The sequence below is a fragment of the Abramis brama genome (genome assembly GCF_963993115.1).
Source record: "Abramis brama genome assembly, chromosome: 10".
Classification (NCBI taxonomy): domain Eukaryota; kingdom Metazoa; phylum Chordata; class Actinopteri; order Cypriniformes; family Leuciscidae; genus Abramis; species Abramis brama.
Genome location: NC_139972.1, coordinates 9,041,176 through 9,060,842, shown reverse-complemented (window position 1 = coordinate 9,060,842; position 19,667 = coordinate 9,041,176). Strand labels below are relative to the sequence as shown.

The window sequence follows — 19,667 nt, the reverse complement described above, 5'->3', positions numbered from 1 at the left end:
GAAAGCAACCAAAGAGATTTTTAAGGGAAAGAAGTTGAATGTTATGCAATGGCCAAGTCAATCACCTGACCTGAATCTGATTGAGCGTGCATTTCACTTGCTGAAGACAAAACTGAAGGGAAAATGCCCCAAGAACAAGCAGGAACTGAAGACAGTTGCAGTAGAGGCCTGGCAGAGCATCACCAGGGATGAAACCCAGCGTCTGGTGATGTCTATGCGTTCCAGACTTCAGGCATCCCAAACACATTCATTCATGCTGACTGCAGGAATGTTCACCAGAGCTGTTGCCCGTGAATTGAATGTTCATTTCTCTACCATAAGCCGTTTCAAAGGCGTTTCAGAGAATTTGGCAGTACATCCAACCGGCCTCACGACCGCAGACCACGTGTACCCACACCAGCCCAGGAGCTCCACATCCAGCATCTTCACCTCCAAGATCGTCTGAGACCAGCCACCCGGACTGCTGCTGCAACAATCGGTTTATATAACCAAAGAATTTCTGCACAAACTGTCAGAAACCGCCTCAGGGAAGCTCATCGGCATGCTCGTCATCCTCATCGGGGTCTCGACCTGACTGCAGTTCGTCATCGTAACCGACTTGAGTGGGCAAATGCTCACATTCAATGGCGTCTGGCACTTTGGAGAGGTGTTCTCTTCACGGATGAATCCCGGTTTTCACTGTACAGGGCAGATGGCAGACAGCATGTATGGCGTTCTGTGGGTGAGCGGTTTGCTGATGTCAACAGTGTGGATCGAGTGGCCCATGGTGGGGGTGGGGTTATGGTATGGGCAAGCGTATGTTATGGACAATGAACACAGGTGCATTTTATTGATGACATTTTAAATGCACAGAGATACCGTGACGAGATCCTGAGGCCCATTGTTGTGCCATTCATCCACGGCCATCATAGGCCTTTTGTGTACATAGAAAAAGTATTAGATCTTTGAGTTCAGCTCATGAAAAATGGGGGCAAAAACAAAAGTGTTGCGTTTATAATATTGTTCAGTATTATTTAAATAAAATAAATAAATAATATATGTGTGGTCAAATTGATTAATCGTGATTAATTGCATCTAACCTAAAAATGTGTATAATAATGTATATATGTGTGTGTATATATATATATATATATATATATATATAAACTTATGTTAGATTTGATTAATCGTGGTTATTTTGACAGCAATAAATAAATTAATATAATATAATAATATTATAAAAAATAAAAATAGCTAAAAATAACCAGCTGAAGTGTGATGGTCATGCACAGAAACACACACATGTCCCCGGAGCAGCTGAACTCTGATAATTTAGTTTCAGTTCCTGCTAAACCTCGAGCGTTTCATATGTTTGTGCACCTGCTCTCACATGGCAAATAATGCAGGTAATCAGGACATGACCACACACGTCTCTCCAACTACACTAACACGGTTCTGTCGAGCCAGAATGATTCAAATGTAAAATATATTCAGAGATGAAAAAACTCAAAGCATGTTCATTCACAACTATATAAATGATTCTGACAGCACAAATAAGATTTGATCTTGATCTCTGAATAAATCACAACTCATCTCTTTTAAATCTGCTTCTCTATCGTCACGTGTTGAACTCTTGAGCTGTTTTCTAGCTAATTGATCATCTTTAAGCTTCCCTTAATGGGCATCTGGAAACATGCTGTTGATGCCAGCTGTTTCTCCTGTTTAGCATTTAAAAACATGTTTGAATCCCATTTGAAAAGGAGGTCATTGTTTTGAAACATTAAGACGATTATGTTGAAATGCATGAAGACATCAGATATGATTTCAAGCCTTGCAGAAACAAAGCAAGCACTGATGTGTTCATCCTGAGAGGAACTTAACCAGCGTCACTGCTGAAAGAAAATGGCTTAAACCAGCCTAAGTGTTGGGGACTGGCTGACTAAATATCCAAACCCCAGTAACACTAGCAAAAAATGTTGTCTAAACCAGCTTGATCGTGCTCAAAGACCAGCTAACCACCTTAGGCTGGTTTAAAGGGTTAGTTCACCCCAAAATGAAAATTTTCTTCTTTTTTTGGTAATATTTTCAGGTCAGAGGTCACTCGACTTGCGTACGGTCGTACCGGAACCCAGTGATTATAGTTTATAAAGTTACAAATATGGATATTTTTCAAACAAAAACGCATCACTTCACTTCAGAAGGTCTTTATTAACCCACTGGAAGCGTATGGATTACTTTTATGATGGATGGATGCACTTTTATGGGCTTCAAAATCCAAGTCACCATTCACTGCCATTTTAAAGCTTGGAGGAGACAGGATATTTATTAATATAGCCTAACTCTGATTGTGTTTGTCTGAAAGAAGAACGCCATATACACAGAAGATGGCTTGAGGGTAAGTAAATCATGGGATCATTTTCATTTTTGGGTGAACTATCCCTTTAAGTTGCGTTTTCCATTAGGTTTTCCTCATAAAAACCAGGTGAACAACACAAATAGTATTATCCAAAAATACATTTAAATGGATTACAATATCTATGTAAACAAGTAAAACATGTCCAAAGTACCATGGTAACCACCTATTATGCCAAGATAATAAAATAATATGGGATGTTCTTCAAATAGTGTAAGAAGCTGTCAGTAAATCAGTCATTTTAAATTCATTTCGTCAATCTACCACAATAACTACAATAATCTTAGTAATATATAAAACATAATAGATTGGCCTGTAATCAATCGTATCATACTTGATAGCCTAAGTCCAAAAGACACATGAAATTATGACATACCAAGTCATATTTATGAGATGACTTTCTGATTTAATGAACTTTTCATCTCAGAAATATGACTCAGTGTCAGAATTCCTACTTTTTACATCATAATTGTGATTTACAAGAGCATTTTTTTCTTATGTTGCAGAACTGCTTTCATATACAACAATTATTGTTAGTGTAAAATCTAAATAAATGAACACAAGATCTTCAAACACTGTGAGAAGCTTTAAAAATCATTCTGCTTTTGATTTGTGTTCACATTATGACAGTTGTGGCAAACACACACACACACACACACACACACACACACACACTTACCACAGTTTCACTGTAACTGTTACACATATCCTGTACAGATTTCCTGCTCTATGATTACCATGGTAATTCATAATTCATATTCAATTCTGAAGTTTTCAAGCAACCATCTAGCTTGTAAAGTTCAAGTGCTTCTATTCAAAACATAGGACATACATCATGGAGGTACCCTAAACATGGTAAACCTATAGTACCATGGTATTACCATTTACCGCTATAGAAATTATTATAGGATAATAATTACGCATGTTTTTAAACAAATAAACAGATAAACGAGACAAGTGTAGATTTCAGCGTTGTCACATAATGTGATCGTGTTTACACCGGCGCGTGTAACGTTAACTTACCTGTCCTCGCTGACCGTAATAACCCCGTCCTCCTTCGGGATCAGCACGGCCGTGTTCACGGTGTCGCTGTGGCCCTCGATCTTGTTTAACAGGACGGGTCTGAAGCTCTGAGGCCTCGAGTGGATCTCCGCCGCCATCGCTGTTTTCCCCTCGATTCCCTCTGTGTGTTTGTGTGATGATTCCTCCTCTCGAGTCAGCTGAGCGTTGAGGAAGTTCAGCCGCAACAGCGCGAGATACCGTAACGCTCCGTAAAAACGCGAACGTTAAAAAGATGTAGAAGAAAAACGTCTTCAAGATGTCTGTTAAAGATCACTTTATCTGGAAACCATCTGCTGTTTACTGACATCTGATATACGTCTTTAAGATGTCAATTTTTTCTTACATTCTAAATAATAAACATTAGATAAAGATTAGATAAACAATAAAGATATTTTAAAAAACATTTTCTAAACGTCTAAAGTATTTGACATCTGACAGGAAACGTCCTATAGACGTCTGTGTGATGTACGTGTGCTATCTGGGACCGATGTTTACTTCCAAACTATGCTGTATAATTTTAACATTGTGTACAATAAATTATTAATGCATTTTTTTGCAACCAGGGCCTAAAACTAACTTTTTTTGTTACCACACCTGCCAATGACCAGTGTTTAAAGGGGTTGTTGATTATGATTTCACTTTTCTAACTTTTGTTAGTGTGTAATGTTGCTGTTTGTTTGAGCATAAACAACATCTGCAAAATCACAACGCTCAAAGTTCAAAGAAAAGGGAGATATTTTATTTTAAAGAAATCGCTTTTTATGGATTACAACAAACTGGTAGGGACTACACAACATTCCTCCCAGGTTAGTGACATCACTAACCCTAAAATAAACCCCACCCCCGGGAATGCGGTTTAAAGATTATCATGACAGAATATGCTAATCAATGACTAGAAGATAACTACACATAAGCTACATAAATTCATCAACTAACCATTCAGAAATGTTGTCTACATGTTGTCACTTCTTCTTGAGTCTCTCCATCTTTGTCTGACTCTGTTTTGAACATAAAAGACTAAAAGTTTTTGAAATATTCAGGACACAAGCTGTTGTAGCTCCGCCCCCTGTGCTGGGAGCAGCAGCTCATTTTCATTTAAAGGGACAGACACAAAAAAAACGGTGCGTTTTTGCTCACCCATTGCTATATAAAGATATCTGTGGGGTATTTTGAGCTAAAACTTCACATACACACTCTGGGGACATCAGAGACTTATTTTACATATTGTGAAAAGAGCATTATACCACCCCTTTAAGAAAATGTAGGCTACAGTCCATAAATATTTTTTATCAGCCAGTTATGATGCAAAAAATCTTAAGATACCAGTAAAAATTTCGATACCAAAGTTAGCTATGGAAGCTTTTTTCCCACAGAATAAAAAATAGAAAAGGTGTTAAAGCGACTTTTTTCTCTCGCAATTGCGAATTTATATCACGTAATTCTGAGAAAAAAAGAAACACGAAGGGGGTGAAAACTTTTGAACAAGATAAAGATGTCAAACTTTTTCGTATTTTATTTAAAATATCAAATCTTTTCATTTAGTTCTGCCCTTCGGAAGCAACAGAAGATGCTTACCCTACATGTTTCCGGGAAGATTTTTCAACCCCCGGCTCTTAATGCATCGTTTTTCCTTCTGGAGCGTCAGTGAATGTTTAAACCTTTTTTAATAGTTTTAATAGCTTTTTTAATAGTTGTTTGAGTCCCTCAACTGTCCTTGCAGTGTGAAAAGATGGATCTCAAAATCATGCAGTCACAGCTGGACAGAGTTCAAATATGCAAAATATGCTGGAAAACTGCAGAATTTGCATTTTTCTGAAGAACACTGGGCAGTTTAACTCAGGACAAACAAAGGACTCATGAACATCTATCACAAAACAAAAACAGCCGTGGATCATCCAGATAATGACACACAGTATTAAGAATCAAGAACACTTCTGAACGAGTCATTTTTATAAATTCAGCTTCTTCTTTTTTTGTCTTGTGGACTATATGTAAACATCTTTCATGTAAAATATCTTATTCAGGTCAGTACTAAATAAAAAAAAACATGCATTTTGTATGATCCCTCTCATTTTGTTAAAATAATTAACATTTTGCAGATTCCGCAAGGTGTATGTAAACTTTTGAGCACGACTGTATCTATGTACAGTAATTAATTACTAGCTAATTACAGTGTAATAATTATTTTACTGTACTAATTCATCTCTCTAAAAAGAATTGGATTACTAATTACTTTCTAAATCCCATATCAACCTCGATCAGTTGAACAATACAGGGATAGAAATGAAACTGCTCTTTTAATTCTTACAAATAAACAATGTACAATTGCATATATTATTCTTGAACTGACCAAAGTGTGTAAAGCGAGAAGGTTACATTAAAAACATACATTTTAACATTATATTTTGATGTTAAATCCACTATTGTTTTGCATAGATTTGTTGCATAGTCTATACAGTATTTAATGCAATTACATCAGAAGTAACTATAATTAAATTACAGAAAAATTAAGAGTAGTCTGTAACTTTGCTTTAAGGGAAAAGTAATTCAATTGCAGTAATTAGATTACTAAGTAATTAATTACACCCAACACTGATTAAAATATTATTGTGCATTACATGAATGTGAAATTATTATATTAAGTTACATTATTTACATTTATATTATTTTTAGATAATTATACGTAATTGTGAATATATTTAGCCTAACATATGTATACGTATATAACATAAATATAGTATAAATTTAATATAATATAAATATAACAAAAATAATTTTTAATTTTGATTAAAAAACATTTTTAAATCCACTTTAAATTACTATTATGCATGACATGGACTTTAACCGATAAGTGAACTTGTCTTGCCATTAATAGTATTTAGTATTAGTATTATATATCAGTGTTAATCAAGCATAATAAATAAAATTACAAAAGCAACAAAACAAGTAAATTTAGTGTACTTTTATTAAATAAACGACAAATGTTTACAAAAGTTGTCTGAGAGTCTAAAGACACAAAGTGAACCAGTTTAAGTACCTTATTAAATAAAATATGACTCGATGCAGGAAAATGTCTCATTAATATGACAAATAAATTGACACTATTAAGAACAAAAAAAAATATCTCAGTTAAAGTTAAACAAAAGTTATTTCAGCATTTAAGTTGCACACATTTTGTGAGAACATTTGCATTAAACAAATTATATATCATATATAAAATTTTATAAAATGTTCCCCAAGAATATAAAGAAAACAGGAATGCAATACACAGACAAAGTAAAAATTTGGGTAAAAAGACACTTGAGAAATTGAATGGGTACAGAACACGCAGTCCAGGACAAAAGTTTAAAATATCCATGCGTTTTTGTGTGTGTGTGTGTGTGTGTGTGTGTGTGTGTGTATCACTGATGAGACATACAGGAAGAAACCCCTATGATCTCTGGGCTCAAGGTTTGTTGATCTGGCCAGCAAACAGGATGGTTCCTGAGAGGAGAACGGGATCAGATTTCACAGTCAGGACATTTTCATATTACAGATTCATAACTATGAAACAGATGTGAGTGGTTTGTGTGTGTGTGTGTGTGTACCTGTAGGATTGTGTCTGATGAGAAACAGGAATGGCCTGTCCACAGCCATCCATGGAGGAGAAGATCGGGCGTGCAAGATTGCGGCTGAAACGAGAGAGATCACGCGGATCATGACCATTGGCGAAGGGTGATTGTGAGTTGCCAACAACTTCTGACTCTAAAAACATTTATGACACAGTAACTTACTTGTGGCGGCAGAGGCTTTGGTTCCATCCTCATTGACCTCTATCTTGGCTTTCTGAAGGGCTTTGGACACGTAAACAAACTCCGAACCTGTTATATACACAAACATAAAGACATACACATACAGTTAACACAACAACCATCAAATCTTTTATGATGTTGCACAGCAATAAACATGCTACATCCTAATTTCATTCATCCACCACAGACAGTCATCGTGTCATTTCATCAGACGGCCACACAGGGGCAACAGAACAAAACACTTCAGACTGCAGCTCCAGTTTGGTCAACAATGCTTGCAAAACCTCTTCCGTCCTTCTTCTAGCTCATTTTAATCTTCTTTTATACTGTCTTTCTCTCTGTACTTTAGTATGTATTCATATTTGTCCCTCTCATTTTTCCACAGATTCTCTTGGCCATTTCTGATATTTTCCAGCTTGATACTTTAAACATTATATGGAAGACCATTTCCACCACACACACACACACAATTCATGCTTTGGTAAATCATAATTATAACATGTCAATTATGACATAAAATATAGAAATGATGAGATACTAAGGGATAATTATGAGAATAACAGCCATGACAAAAGTCAAAATTAAGTCATAACTATGATCTAAAAAAGTCATAATTATGACGAAAAGTTGATATTATAAGATACTAAGTGATAATTAAGATAATAAAAGCCAAAAATTATTACAAAAGTTGACATTATGAGATAAAAAACTATGAGACACTAGGTCATAATTATGAGATAAAAAGTCAAAATGATGGCAAATTAAGTCATTATGACATTAAAATTCATAATAATGACAAAGCCAAAACTTATGATAGTAAATAGTAACTATAATATACTAAGTTTTAACTATGATATATTTTTTTTTTTAAAAGTCATAATTATGACAAAAAGTTGAATTTGACACAAAAAAAAAAACTGAGAATACAATGAGAATAAAAGACCAAACTTAGGTAAAAAAGTCAGTATTATGAGATAAAAATTCATTACTACGAGATATTAAGTCATGAGATGAATCACAATTATGGCATAAAAAGTTGTAAATATGTGATACCAAGTCATAATAATGAGATAAAAGGTCATAATTATGAAAAAATCCAACTGTCATAATAATGACTTAGTATCTCATACTTTCAACTATGATTTATGATGACTATGATTATGATTTATCAAAGGATGACTTTTGTTTTCTTATGTGGCACAAATAAGCTTCCATAACACTGAATTTCTGCCCTTCGTTAAAATAATTTGGCTTTTCTAAACACCAAAAATCAAGGTTTAAGAATAGAAAGGGCTTAAAATGCTGTCAAAGGAACATTCTGTCATCATTTACTCATCTTCACATGGTTCCAACCCTGTATGACTTTCTTCTATTGTCATACAATGATATTTCATAGTGCCTGTCAAGCTCCAAAAAGAGCTTTTATGATCATTTTTGACAGACATGTTTTTGTATGAAAAGAAATCTCCTTTTGTGTTCCTTTGAAAACATAACATGTGTGTGATGTTTCTTTTCTGAGTGAACTATTACTTTTAGCTTTCTTTGATTCACTGCTGGCAGCAATTGAGGTCAAGGTTTGTGGTTTAACAGCATGAATTATGGTAATAAAGCAAAGGCTTTGAGGAGAATAGTCTGTTTGCAGATCATCTGGCGCTGGATAGTGACCAGTGACTCATTTTCACACCCCACTGAGAGACGTGATTCATGCGGCTGAAGTTCACAGTCAACAACCAACGATATCATTAGTTCAAGCACAAACATATGCGCACAAGATGAACTCATGAATACAGTGCTGTGCGTGACTGACAGCTGTCACTCACTCAGGTGTCTGAAATCAGCTTTGCTCTGACTGAAGATGTTTTTGATTCCCATCGCTGTAAGAGGAGCCTCCAAATCCACCTCTTCCTCGGCTGTGAATCTGCTCGAAGAAGAAGAGGAGACAGACACACACCATTAGTGCTGCTTGTCCTGGCAAATATACGTCCACAAAGTATGTCAGATTCAACACAGGTCATACCAGTGTTGTTATTGTTAACTAAAACTAAAAAAAATGTACTAATTATTTTTTGTAATTGAAATACAAATATTAAATAAATTAGTCATAATCATGAGAAAAAAGCCAAAAGTTACAATGACATAAAAAGTGGAAATTATGAGATACTATGACATAATTATGAGATACAAAAGTCATTATTGTCAAAGTCAAAATTATGAGAAAAGTCAAGATTATAGCATAAAAAGTCAAAATTATGACAGTCAAAATGACGTTACACTAAGTCAAAATGATGACAGTCAAAATTATGAGATAAAAGTCAAGTTTATAGCATAAAGTCAAACTGTTGAGATAAAAAGTCATAATTATAACAACAACAAAAATCAGACATTTGTTTCTCATAATTGTGACTTAAATATGATTGCTCAAATAATTACTTTTTTTTTTCTTATGTGGAAAAAATGAGCTTCCATAACACTGAATTTCTGCACGTTGCAGCTATTTCAGCTTTTCTAAAGACCAAATCAAGGTTTAAGTATGTAAAGGGTTTTAAACCCTGTGAAAGGGATAGTCCACCAAAAACAATCAACATTCTGTCATCGTTTACACACCCTCATGCCATTCATAGCCTGCATGCTTCGAGAAAATATCAGATGCAAACCTTTAACCTTCAAAATTAAGTCATTTTCTTGACAACTAACTGAAATGCATAAGTTTTAGTTGAAGTACTACAATTAGTAAAACTAAAACTGAAATAAAATAAATTAATAGTATATAGAAATATTCAAAAAGTTACAAAAAAAACAAACTAAAATTACAATGAAAACTGAAAATATAAAAATAAAAACGAATTCAAAACTATAATAGTATGAATAATACTAAAATAGCACTGCATCATACAAAAGATGCCTTATAAAATGACTGATTTGTAGGGGGTGGGGGGGTGGGGGGGGTGGTCCAAGGCTGAATCCGAAATCGCCCCCTATACCCTCAAACAAACAGGGCGTTATTTGAGGGGGCAGCCATTTGTAGTGGTGTTCGAAACCATAGTGGACGTTATTGAGTGCACTTATTCAATCCCACATTGCACTGCAACAACGAGTGTACAACCGATGTACGCTCAACGGCTGTCCGAATTCACTCACTCCTTTTCATTCACTCCTTCACGTGAACGGGATTAGGGGACTAACATAGGGAATAGTGAATGAGGGTTTAGTGGGTGATTTCGGATTCACCCCAAGTGAACATTAAAGGGGTGGTTGATTATGATTTCACTTTTCTAACTTTAGTTAGTGTGTAATGTTGCTGTTTGAGCATAAACAACATCTGCAAAGTTACAACGCTCAAAGTTCAAAGCAAAGGGAGATATTTTCTTTTAAAGAAATCGCTTTTGAAGGAATACAACAAACGGCTGGTAGAGACTACACGACATTCCTCCCGGGTTAGTGACATCACAAACCATAACATTTACATAAACCCCGCCCCCGGGGACGCGATTTATAGATTATCATGACAGAATATGCTAATCAATGACTAGAAGATAACAACACATAAACTACATAAATTCACCAACTAACCATTCAGAAATGTTGTCTACATGTCACTTCTTCTTGAGGCCATCTTTCGGTTTGAACATAAAAGGCTAAAAGTTTTTGAAATTTTCGCAAGTAATCGGAGCTGCTAAGGACACAAGCTCTTGAAGCTCCGCCCTCTGCACCGGAAGCAGCAGCTCATTTGCATTTAAAGGGACACACAAAAACTCACCCTCAAAAAGTGACAACTTTAACATGCTATATAAAAATATCTGTGGGGTATTTTGAGCTAAAACTTCACATACACACTATTCATAGATATTTATTTTGCATCTTGTGAAAAGGGCATTATACCACCCCTTTTTAGGATAGGGCTGACGACGGGTGTCTCACTTCGGCATCATGAAGCGCATCCTCCTCGGGACCAGCTGTTTGGTCCAGCTCTGGACAGTCGCTGTAGAGATGTGAGGTAAGATGGCCGACAGGGGCGTGGCCTCTTCTGACGGCAACGCAATGAACATGCTCATGCTATTACCGTGATACGGCAGCTCGATCACTGTGTACTTCAAACCTTCCGGAGTGCTTGCTTGACCTGCAGAGAAAACAAGAACAAAGAAACAGATCAGGCTTTATGCTGCACACTCGGTCTCTCAACTATCTCAACATTATGCTTTTTTTTCCATGTTCATCTTTCTTTAGTGTGTAATGTTGCTGTTTGAGCATGAAAAAGTCCCTCCAGCAGGGGTTATTCTCTATATCAGTGTCAGTGTTTCTGAACTCCCTGAAACGCCTCCATTGTAGTCTTGAGTTTCTTCTGGGAATGAACACGTCACAATATTCCTCTTTTAAATAATTAATACGCAGAATAAAGGGGCGGGGCCTGGTTGAGTTAGTTACTAGTGTGTTGAAACTCGAAGTTATGTTAAGGGGCGGGGCATTTCCCAAACACACTGGAAGCGCTTGACCAATCACAACACACTGATCCAGCCGACCAATCAGAGCACAGTGTGCTTTTCAGAAGGAGGGGCTTCATAGAGACAGGAACTAAACAGAGCGTTACTGACAGACTGGGAAGAGAGGAGCTGCAACTATGAAAGCTTGTTTCCACCACACAATAAAACATTTTAAAAGATAATTGCGAGTTTTTTCCTTGCAATTGTGAGTTTAACATCTCGCAATTCTGACTTTATTTTTCAGAATTGCAAGATATAACGTCAGAATTGCGAGATATTTAAGTCACAATTGTATGTAAAGGCCCTTGCACACGGAGTCTGAAATTTTCATATGCATTTTTTCGTATTCGTCATTCGGTGGCTCTGAATTGTCAAAACACCATTCAAAATGCTTGCTACGGATGCGAAAAACGCAGAAAATCAAACCCGGTCTGAATTTTTTTATGACGGACGAAAGTTTCGGAGGCAGTGTGTAAGCGTGATTAGAATAACGTGAGGTCGTATTTATTTTTTAACGTGCGAAAATTTCGGACTCTAATTTCGGAGAAATAAACTCGCAATTCTGAATTTTTAGAGTTTATATCACGCAATTCTAACATTATTTCTTGCAATTCTGGGAAATAAAGCTAGAATTGCATGATGTAAACTCGCAATTGTGAGAAAAAAAAAGTCAGAATTGTGAGATAAAAAGTTGCAATTACCTTTGTTATTTTTATTCTGTGGCGGAAACAAGCTTCCATATGCAACAATGGAGAATATAGTGAAAATAATGTGTCTTATGAACATTCAAGCATGAAACCTATTCTTGTAGAGCCCATAAACAAAACCAAGACTTGCATAATATGGCCTCTTTATTATGAACCTAAATTTCAGTATATAAAAAAACAAAACCTGACACATGCGTGTATGGATCCTATCCCAGTCACCCCGGTGAACTTTATAAGTGCAGTCTATAAAACACTTAATTCTGCTTGTAAAGTGCTAATATTAAAGCTAGTAAAAGAGCTCAAGTTTATTGGTGTTTTCATGGATTAAATCCTTCTGCTGATGGCCAGACACTCTTGCCTTTTTCATTAGAATTCAATTAATTCACATTTTGCACCATTTTATTCCCATCTCCTGGGTTATGAGGAATTGTAAAGTTAAAATACTCCAGTGTTCCCAGATATTTAAAAAGTAGCCACATTTTTATTGCATCACTGTCTCTGGAAAAGAGTTCGACACGTAGCCAGACATGGCATGAATCACGTAGCAGGAAAAATCTTTCAGTTCTGCGTGTGTGTGTGTGTGTGTGTGATTTTAATAGCTTATGCAACCTGCGAGAAAATCCCACCATCTCACCGTAGTTGAAGACGGAGAGCTGGGTCATCATGGGCACTTTGTATGACTTTCCGTCTCCTGCAGTGAAGCTTCTGGGTTTGGTGTTCTGGGCTTGGAAACGGGACTTCCACAGGCCTTTGAAGTAAATGGAGTTTACAGCCACCAAACGAGTCAGAGCCGGATCGAACATATCCGCCTGGACAAGACTGGGAATATGGCCTGAAGAAAAAAAACAAAAACAGAGGTTATAGTATAACATAATATTGCAAAATAATTGGCACACAAATAGAGTACTAACTATGGCCTGAAAAGTGTGTTATTTTTCAACAAATGTTCACTGAACGGACAACATCAGGAGGTCTAACTAACTAAATATTATATCAGCTGTTTTCTATTTTATGTCCATTTTATATGAGAATTGCAATTTTTGCAAAAATAAATAAATAAATAAAATGGAGGGGAGGAAAAGGAAAGATGTGGGACATATAAATAAAGTTTAAAACACTGATTTGTGTGATTAATATAAATAAATAGGTTTTTTTATTTGGAAAAATGTTGGTTTTCAGTTATTGATAAACTGGTAAATTAGGTTTAAGTAAATTAACTTTCTATAATATAGCTTATATTTTCCTTTTAATTTTTGTTATATGACTTGGAAAATGTTCTTAAGATTAATAATTAAAGATAAAAATGTATTCATAAAAAAATAAAATAAACAAATAAAATGTGTATATTGGAATCAAATATTGGTTTTCAGTTATTGATAAAATTATACTTCCTATGAATTAAATTAACTTTTCTTTAAATGTGGAAAATGTCTTTAAGATTAAGAATTATTAAGATAATTTAGAATAATATAATTATATGATTAAAAATACTTTCATTTCAACAGATTTGTGTTTCTAATGCTTTATTAAAAACTCATTTTGTAGCCTATTAATGGCAAGTGGCTATTATATATATTATATATATATATATATAAAACTTTGAACAATAAAAGCTCTAATCTCAGGGCTTAGAGCTTATTTAGGTATAAATATCACATTTCGAGAGAAGTTGCATTGAAAATCCTTTTTAAGTAATCCAGGCCAGAGGTCGGGGTATCAGATCCAGGGGTCAGAGGTTAACGTGAGGTGTACCTTTAGTGCTGTTCTTCACCCATTCATTAATGGTTTCTGCGGCCTTCTCTGGGTCGCTGTAGTCAATGGTTTGACTGTCGCACAGGAAGTTCTCCCTGTTGGCTGTCAGGAAGTCTTCTTTCATGCTGAAGCCCTCATTGGGGAACAGCCCGTTGGCGATTGTCACAATATCGGCGTTGGATTTGGTCGTTAGGGCCTTATGCAACTTCCGCAACATCTTATATGGACCTAAGAGCAAAACAAACACACGAAAGGAATTTATGTATCAATTACAGGGTTGAAATTGCTATTTTCAATTGCCCATTTTATAGTCTGCCAAGCAAAAATCAATTGAACATTATGATACTCCACATGAATTGGCACTGAATTACTCACTAAGAGTCAGAACTACTAAACACTTCAAATTAGCGTGAAGCCACAATCTAATGAAACGCAGATGGGAGTGGAAACTGGTGCAGATGATCTAATGACAATGCGTTACAGCTGCACGATTCTGGATAAAGTAATTAGAATGAATATATATTAAAAAATGGTTTGGATAAATGATTCAAAGACTCACTCATAAAGACTTCACTTACTGGATAAATCAGCATATTTGAACAAACATCTTGAATGAATGATTCAATGACTCACTCAAAAAGACTTTACTTGTTTCATTACTGGATAAATCAGCGTATTTGAACGAATATCTCAAATGTATGATTCAATTACAAATACATTTTTAACAGTCACTTGTCGCCACCTACTGGTGTGACGATGTAAAAGATATCATCTTTATTTGAAGCGCAAGTTACTTTTAATTGCTGATTTACTCTATGTTGATTGCTACCGTAGATATCAATGTTTGTGTACAAACTATATGAACTTTTATCCCAGTACTTCTGTGATAATTAGAAATAATGAGACACAGTGTGGTTGAAAAGACTGTTTGTGAAGCTGTTTCATATCTACACATGACAACTGCTCTCTCTGGATCAGAACGCAGATCTCAATGCTCCGGTATGATTTTGTTAAAGGTTTAATAGACAAAGGCGAATCATTGTAATTTAGGAATAAGATCATGTGGGCGTTTAAATCGAGATCGTAATCTTTTAACGATTAATCGTGCAGCTCCACAATGCACAAATTCAGCGTCATGTCAGGTGCAAAATCAGGTCAGATTTGCTTTTTTAGGGCGGTAAATAATGGTGAAAATACCAGTAAATTGACGAGCGCAAACCTTAGTAATTTACCATGCATGATTCATTTAAATACTCTCCTCCCATAAATCTAGTGGTTTGACAGGGAAACTCCTAATGAACGATTCAATGACTCACTCAAAAAAGACTTTAACGATTAATCATGCAGCTCTACAATGCACAAATTCAGTGTTTATCAGGTGAACAGTTAAGACATGCTTTTTTAGGGCGGTAAGTAATGGAGCAAATCATGTCGCATGATTCTTTAAATACTCTCCTCCCATAAATTTAGTGGTTTGAAAGGGAAACTTCTACAAATACATATGCAATCAGGTCATTTTTATCCCTCATTTCTCACAGCGTGTCTTTAGTAAATCCAGAACGCAGTTTCTTAATGCCAAAAGAGGGTTTGCACTGATACAAGCATTTAGTAAATCTGACCCTATGTTATAATGCTTAAGCAATGCAAATGAAGAGCAGACACACACACCTGACTTCTTGTATTTGAGGCCGGTGAGTATCTGTCGGCGAGTGTCCCCGTGGGCCCCCGGGAGCAGCATGCCCAGGACAGAGGCCACGCCGTGAGGGGACATGACCACGTTCTCCAGGGGTTTGTCCTGGACCACACGCAGGAACAGCTGCAGGCCCAGATCAGAGCCTCGTTCTCCGTAAGACGAGGACTGAGACGCAGAAACACTCAGAGAACAAGCCGCCAGCAACACGCACAGGTGCAATGAGACCAACATCGTGAGGGACACACAGGCAGCTCACCTGGAGAAGACACAGACAGACGGGATGATAGAGTTGAACTGATGCTCGTAACGCTGTAGTTTTATTATTTTTACAATGATGTGTTTCATTGTTTTCATACACTTCGTTGTTTAAGGATTACAAACACAAGTTCTGCTCGAAAGATCTGGATGGATGGATGGATGGATGGATGGATGGATTGGATGGATTGGATGGATGGAGAACTTACAGCTTATAACTTACAACATTTCCACAAACCACAACACAAAAACCTGCTTCTGTCTGCGATCTCTGATTTTACTCGATCTAATCAGTATTCTCCAGAGCAGAACGATTTTCCGGGACACAAACTTTTTTTTTTTTGCATAAGCGTTTCTTGAATAAAGGACGGACGGCTCAGAGCAACACACTTTTCCACAATCCTCCGGTCTCTTGGATCTGTGCTGCACACACTCCTGAGCTATTCTATTTCCCGTCACACAGGCCTGCGGCTCAGGAATTTATTTGATTAAGGATAGTGTGTGTGTGTGTATGTGTGTGTGAGAGAGTGAGTAAGTGAGTGTGTGTGTGTGAGAGAGAGAGTAAGTGAGTGTGAGTGTGTGTGTGTGTGTGAGTTTGAGTGAGTGAGAGTATGTGTGTGTGTGTGTGTGTGTGTGTGAGAGAGAGAGAGAGAGTGAGTTTGAGTGTATGTGTGAATGTGTGTGTAAGTAAGTTAGTGTGTGTGTGAGTGAGTGAGTGAGTGAGTGAGTGAGAGAGAGAGTGAGTAAGTAAGTGAGTGTGTGTGTGTGTGTGTGTGTGTGTGTGTGTGTGTGTGTGTGTGTGTGTGTGTGTGTGTGTGTGTGTCTGCTTAAAATTGACTTCATATAACATTGTTACATCACAACTCTACTGACATATTTTGCCAACAGACTGTTGTGATAAATCATTCATTAGTGCATTTCACAACTATGAGTCTACGGCACAATATCAATCCTGACAAATATTATGACCATGTTACTGTGCATTAAAAACGTTTTAAACACACAATCCTTCATAGACCTTAAAGAAATTACTGATTTAGTTGAAACAGTTAGTCTTAGAACAGTTAAACAGATCTTATCTCGTCTAATATAAGTCTTAGGCTGGCAAAAACACATCTAATGTTCGTAAAGATTTATAAACAATCAATAAACAGAGTATTAAGAACTCGTCTGACCAACTAAGAGTTAACCAAGAGGTAATCAGTCTTACTTTTTAGATTTAAAACCAATCAATCGCCAGTTTTAAAAGGAAAAAATCAGATGACTAACTTGTAAAACTAGTCTAAGCAACTGTACTTTGTCCTAACGTTAGTCGTAGATTAAATTAAGCATTGTGATTTGGTCTTGTAACGTTAACAGTTTAACTGATCTGATCAGGGGCCAAATTGGATGAGCAGAGGGTTAGTTAGGGGTAATCAGTTACTACTAGACCAACTTACATTTTATATGTTTTAACTGATTAATGAAAGATATGAACAGTCTTAAAGAAAACTTGCAAGATAGTCTTAGATGGTTTATGCAAACGGCCCCTGCTCTGATATCCGTTTAATGTCAGCGGTCTGATATTAGTCTGATGATAGTTGAACGGTGTTTTCTGTAGTATTGCACGAGTAAAGCGTTATTTTCCGATGACCGCAGGACACTTTTTATAGCCGCTTCACAAGTGTGTTTAATTATAGGCTTTAAAATTCAGTCGGAGCCCAAAAAGAGGCGGGGGTCTGCAACTCAAAGTCAACAACTCAAAAAAAAAAAAAAAAAACAAGTATCTGTATGTTTGTAGTAGCCTATCTTTAGACCTGTCCAAAAAAACATCTATAACAAGCATCCAGGAATTAAAGCAGCTGTTACTAATGCATGATTTAAGCAGGCTATAAAACAAACTGTGTATGAGGAGAAAAAAATAAGATGCGATATTTATATAATATGCTTCACTAACCTGGACAAGCACGTCTAATTCGTTAGATAAGCAGGTAGAGAGCGCGTGTCTTCCGCGAGCGTCCGTGTTTCTCCTCGCGCTCGCTAAAGCGCCTCCGTTTATTTCTTTCGGTACTGAGCGTCGAACTCCGCCTTCTCATACATACGAACACTACGACGTTCTGAATATTAATTAGGTAACCGTGGCGTCTGTGGTTGACGTAAACACGCACAACCAACGGCTGTCGAACGTTCCGTTACGTAATTAATATTCATGAGTCAAACAGTCGCTGTTGTAGAATTCGAAGAGACACAAAAAGCCCTTCGAAACTTTGATTAAACTCTCCTCGATATAAACAGGAAATTACATCAACGCGGAAGGATAGGATAATTAGTGCGGCGTATAATGATATACTTTCACAAAACAATAACACATTAGCATCATTCAGGAGGACACAACTGTTGTGCAATTGGTTTACCAAAAGGAAGTGACAAACGGAAAGGGACCATTATGATACAAAGTTTTACACGCACTCATTAACTTTCAGACACTGCCATGGACCATGATAGTATCTAAAAATCATGGTAAACGAGTATGGTTTATTTTACCAGGGGGTTTGGACGTGTTATTATGGTAATATCATACAATACTATAGTATAATGCATGGAGTACCTTGAAAAATTAATTTTTATATGGTACCTACCTTCACAGTATGTTTTTGCTAAAACAGTGCTTAGCTGCCAACTTTTGAGTTTTGCTTTAAGTGGGGGTGGTGGGGGGGGGGGGGGGGGGGGTGCAAAAAAAAATATTGCATCACAATAAGTGTATTGTGATTGTCAAAACATTTTAGTAACTAAACTGAATTTTATTAGGTTTAGTGACAACATGTTACAATGTTTACATGGTTCAATTTCTGGTAAGCTACGCTTTTTTATTATTTCAATTCAATTCAATTATTGTGATTTGATTTAATAATGACTCATTTGGATAAATATTAGGTAGGCTACACAAGATAGGCATTAATTTTTCTCAAGAAAAAAACAACTCACCTAATGCTGTAAACATACAGAGAGCCCTATCAGCTGTATTATTTAAGGTTAAAAATAACACAAATTAAATGGTATAATGCAATATAGTAGGCTACACATATTTAGCAAAATACTATCTATAGCTCCTTTTTTCTAGCCAACTAACGTGCTATAGCCTATAATATGGTCATCAAATGGCTTTCCTGAGGTAAATGTTATGTGACATAATTGTTCTCCAGCTGTTTTATTGACCCTTGTTTGATTGATTGGTCGATATTATGTATGAGGAATATACATTTCGGTAAGTTGTTGTAGGCTACTGTATCTTTCAACAGTGTTCATTCGTGTTTAACATTATTTAGGCCTACTATCAGCTAGAGATGATCGGTTCACGTGCCGCTAGGGATCTGTCGCGTCACATTTACAAGCGCCAAAACGGTATTTATTGTCTGAATTTCGTAATAAAAGTGACAGAATCTGAGAGCTGAGATTTTTCTTTTATATCATAAGTAACCTGCTCTGTCTAGTCTGTCGGTCTCCGTGTCCTCTTTGCTTCGCGATTTTTCTGTGCGCGAGAAAATGGATGTGTGGCGT

At 36.4% G+C, this 19,667-nt stretch overlaps 2 protein-coding genes across 4 annotated transcripts in view; both read right to left on the bottom strand.

The window, feature by feature from the left end:
- The window catches only part of wdfy1 (WD repeat and FYVE domain containing 1), a 38,651-nt gene extending 35,044 nt beyond the window's left edge, over window positions 1–3,607 (bottom strand). For all 3 annotated transcript variants that reach the window (XR_014607909.1, XM_084126004.1, XM_084126000.1), the window contains exon 1: window positions 3,416–3,607. Coding sequence is in view for 2 of the 3 variants with exons in the window: in XM_084126004.1 (XP_083982130.1) it covers window positions 3,416–3,552 (137 nt within the window). In the remaining variant the exon portion in view is untranslated. The remainder of the gene's footprint in view (window positions 1–3,415) is intronic.
- A 2,794-nt stretch (window positions 3,608–6,401) lies between these two features.
- On the bottom strand, window positions 6,402–18,205 carry serpine2 (serpin peptidase inhibitor, clade E (nexin, plasminogen activator inhibitor type 1), member 2). Its single transcript, XM_084127090.1, has 9 exons — window positions 18,067–18,205; window positions 15,851–16,131; window positions 14,183–14,410; window positions 13,065–13,262; window positions 11,164–11,362; window positions 9,066–9,163; window positions 7,228–7,314; window positions 7,042–7,125; window positions 6,402–6,937 (listed from the first exon to the last, which is right to left on the bottom strand). The coding sequence occupies exons 2-9, from the start codon at window positions 16,104–16,106 to the stop codon at window positions 6,900–6,902; spliced, it is 1,188 nt and encodes a 395-aa protein (XP_083983216.1). The 5' UTR covers window positions 16,107–16,131; window positions 18,067–18,205; the 3' UTR covers window positions 6,402–6,899.
- Window positions 18,206–19,667: the final 1,462 nt, after the last annotated feature.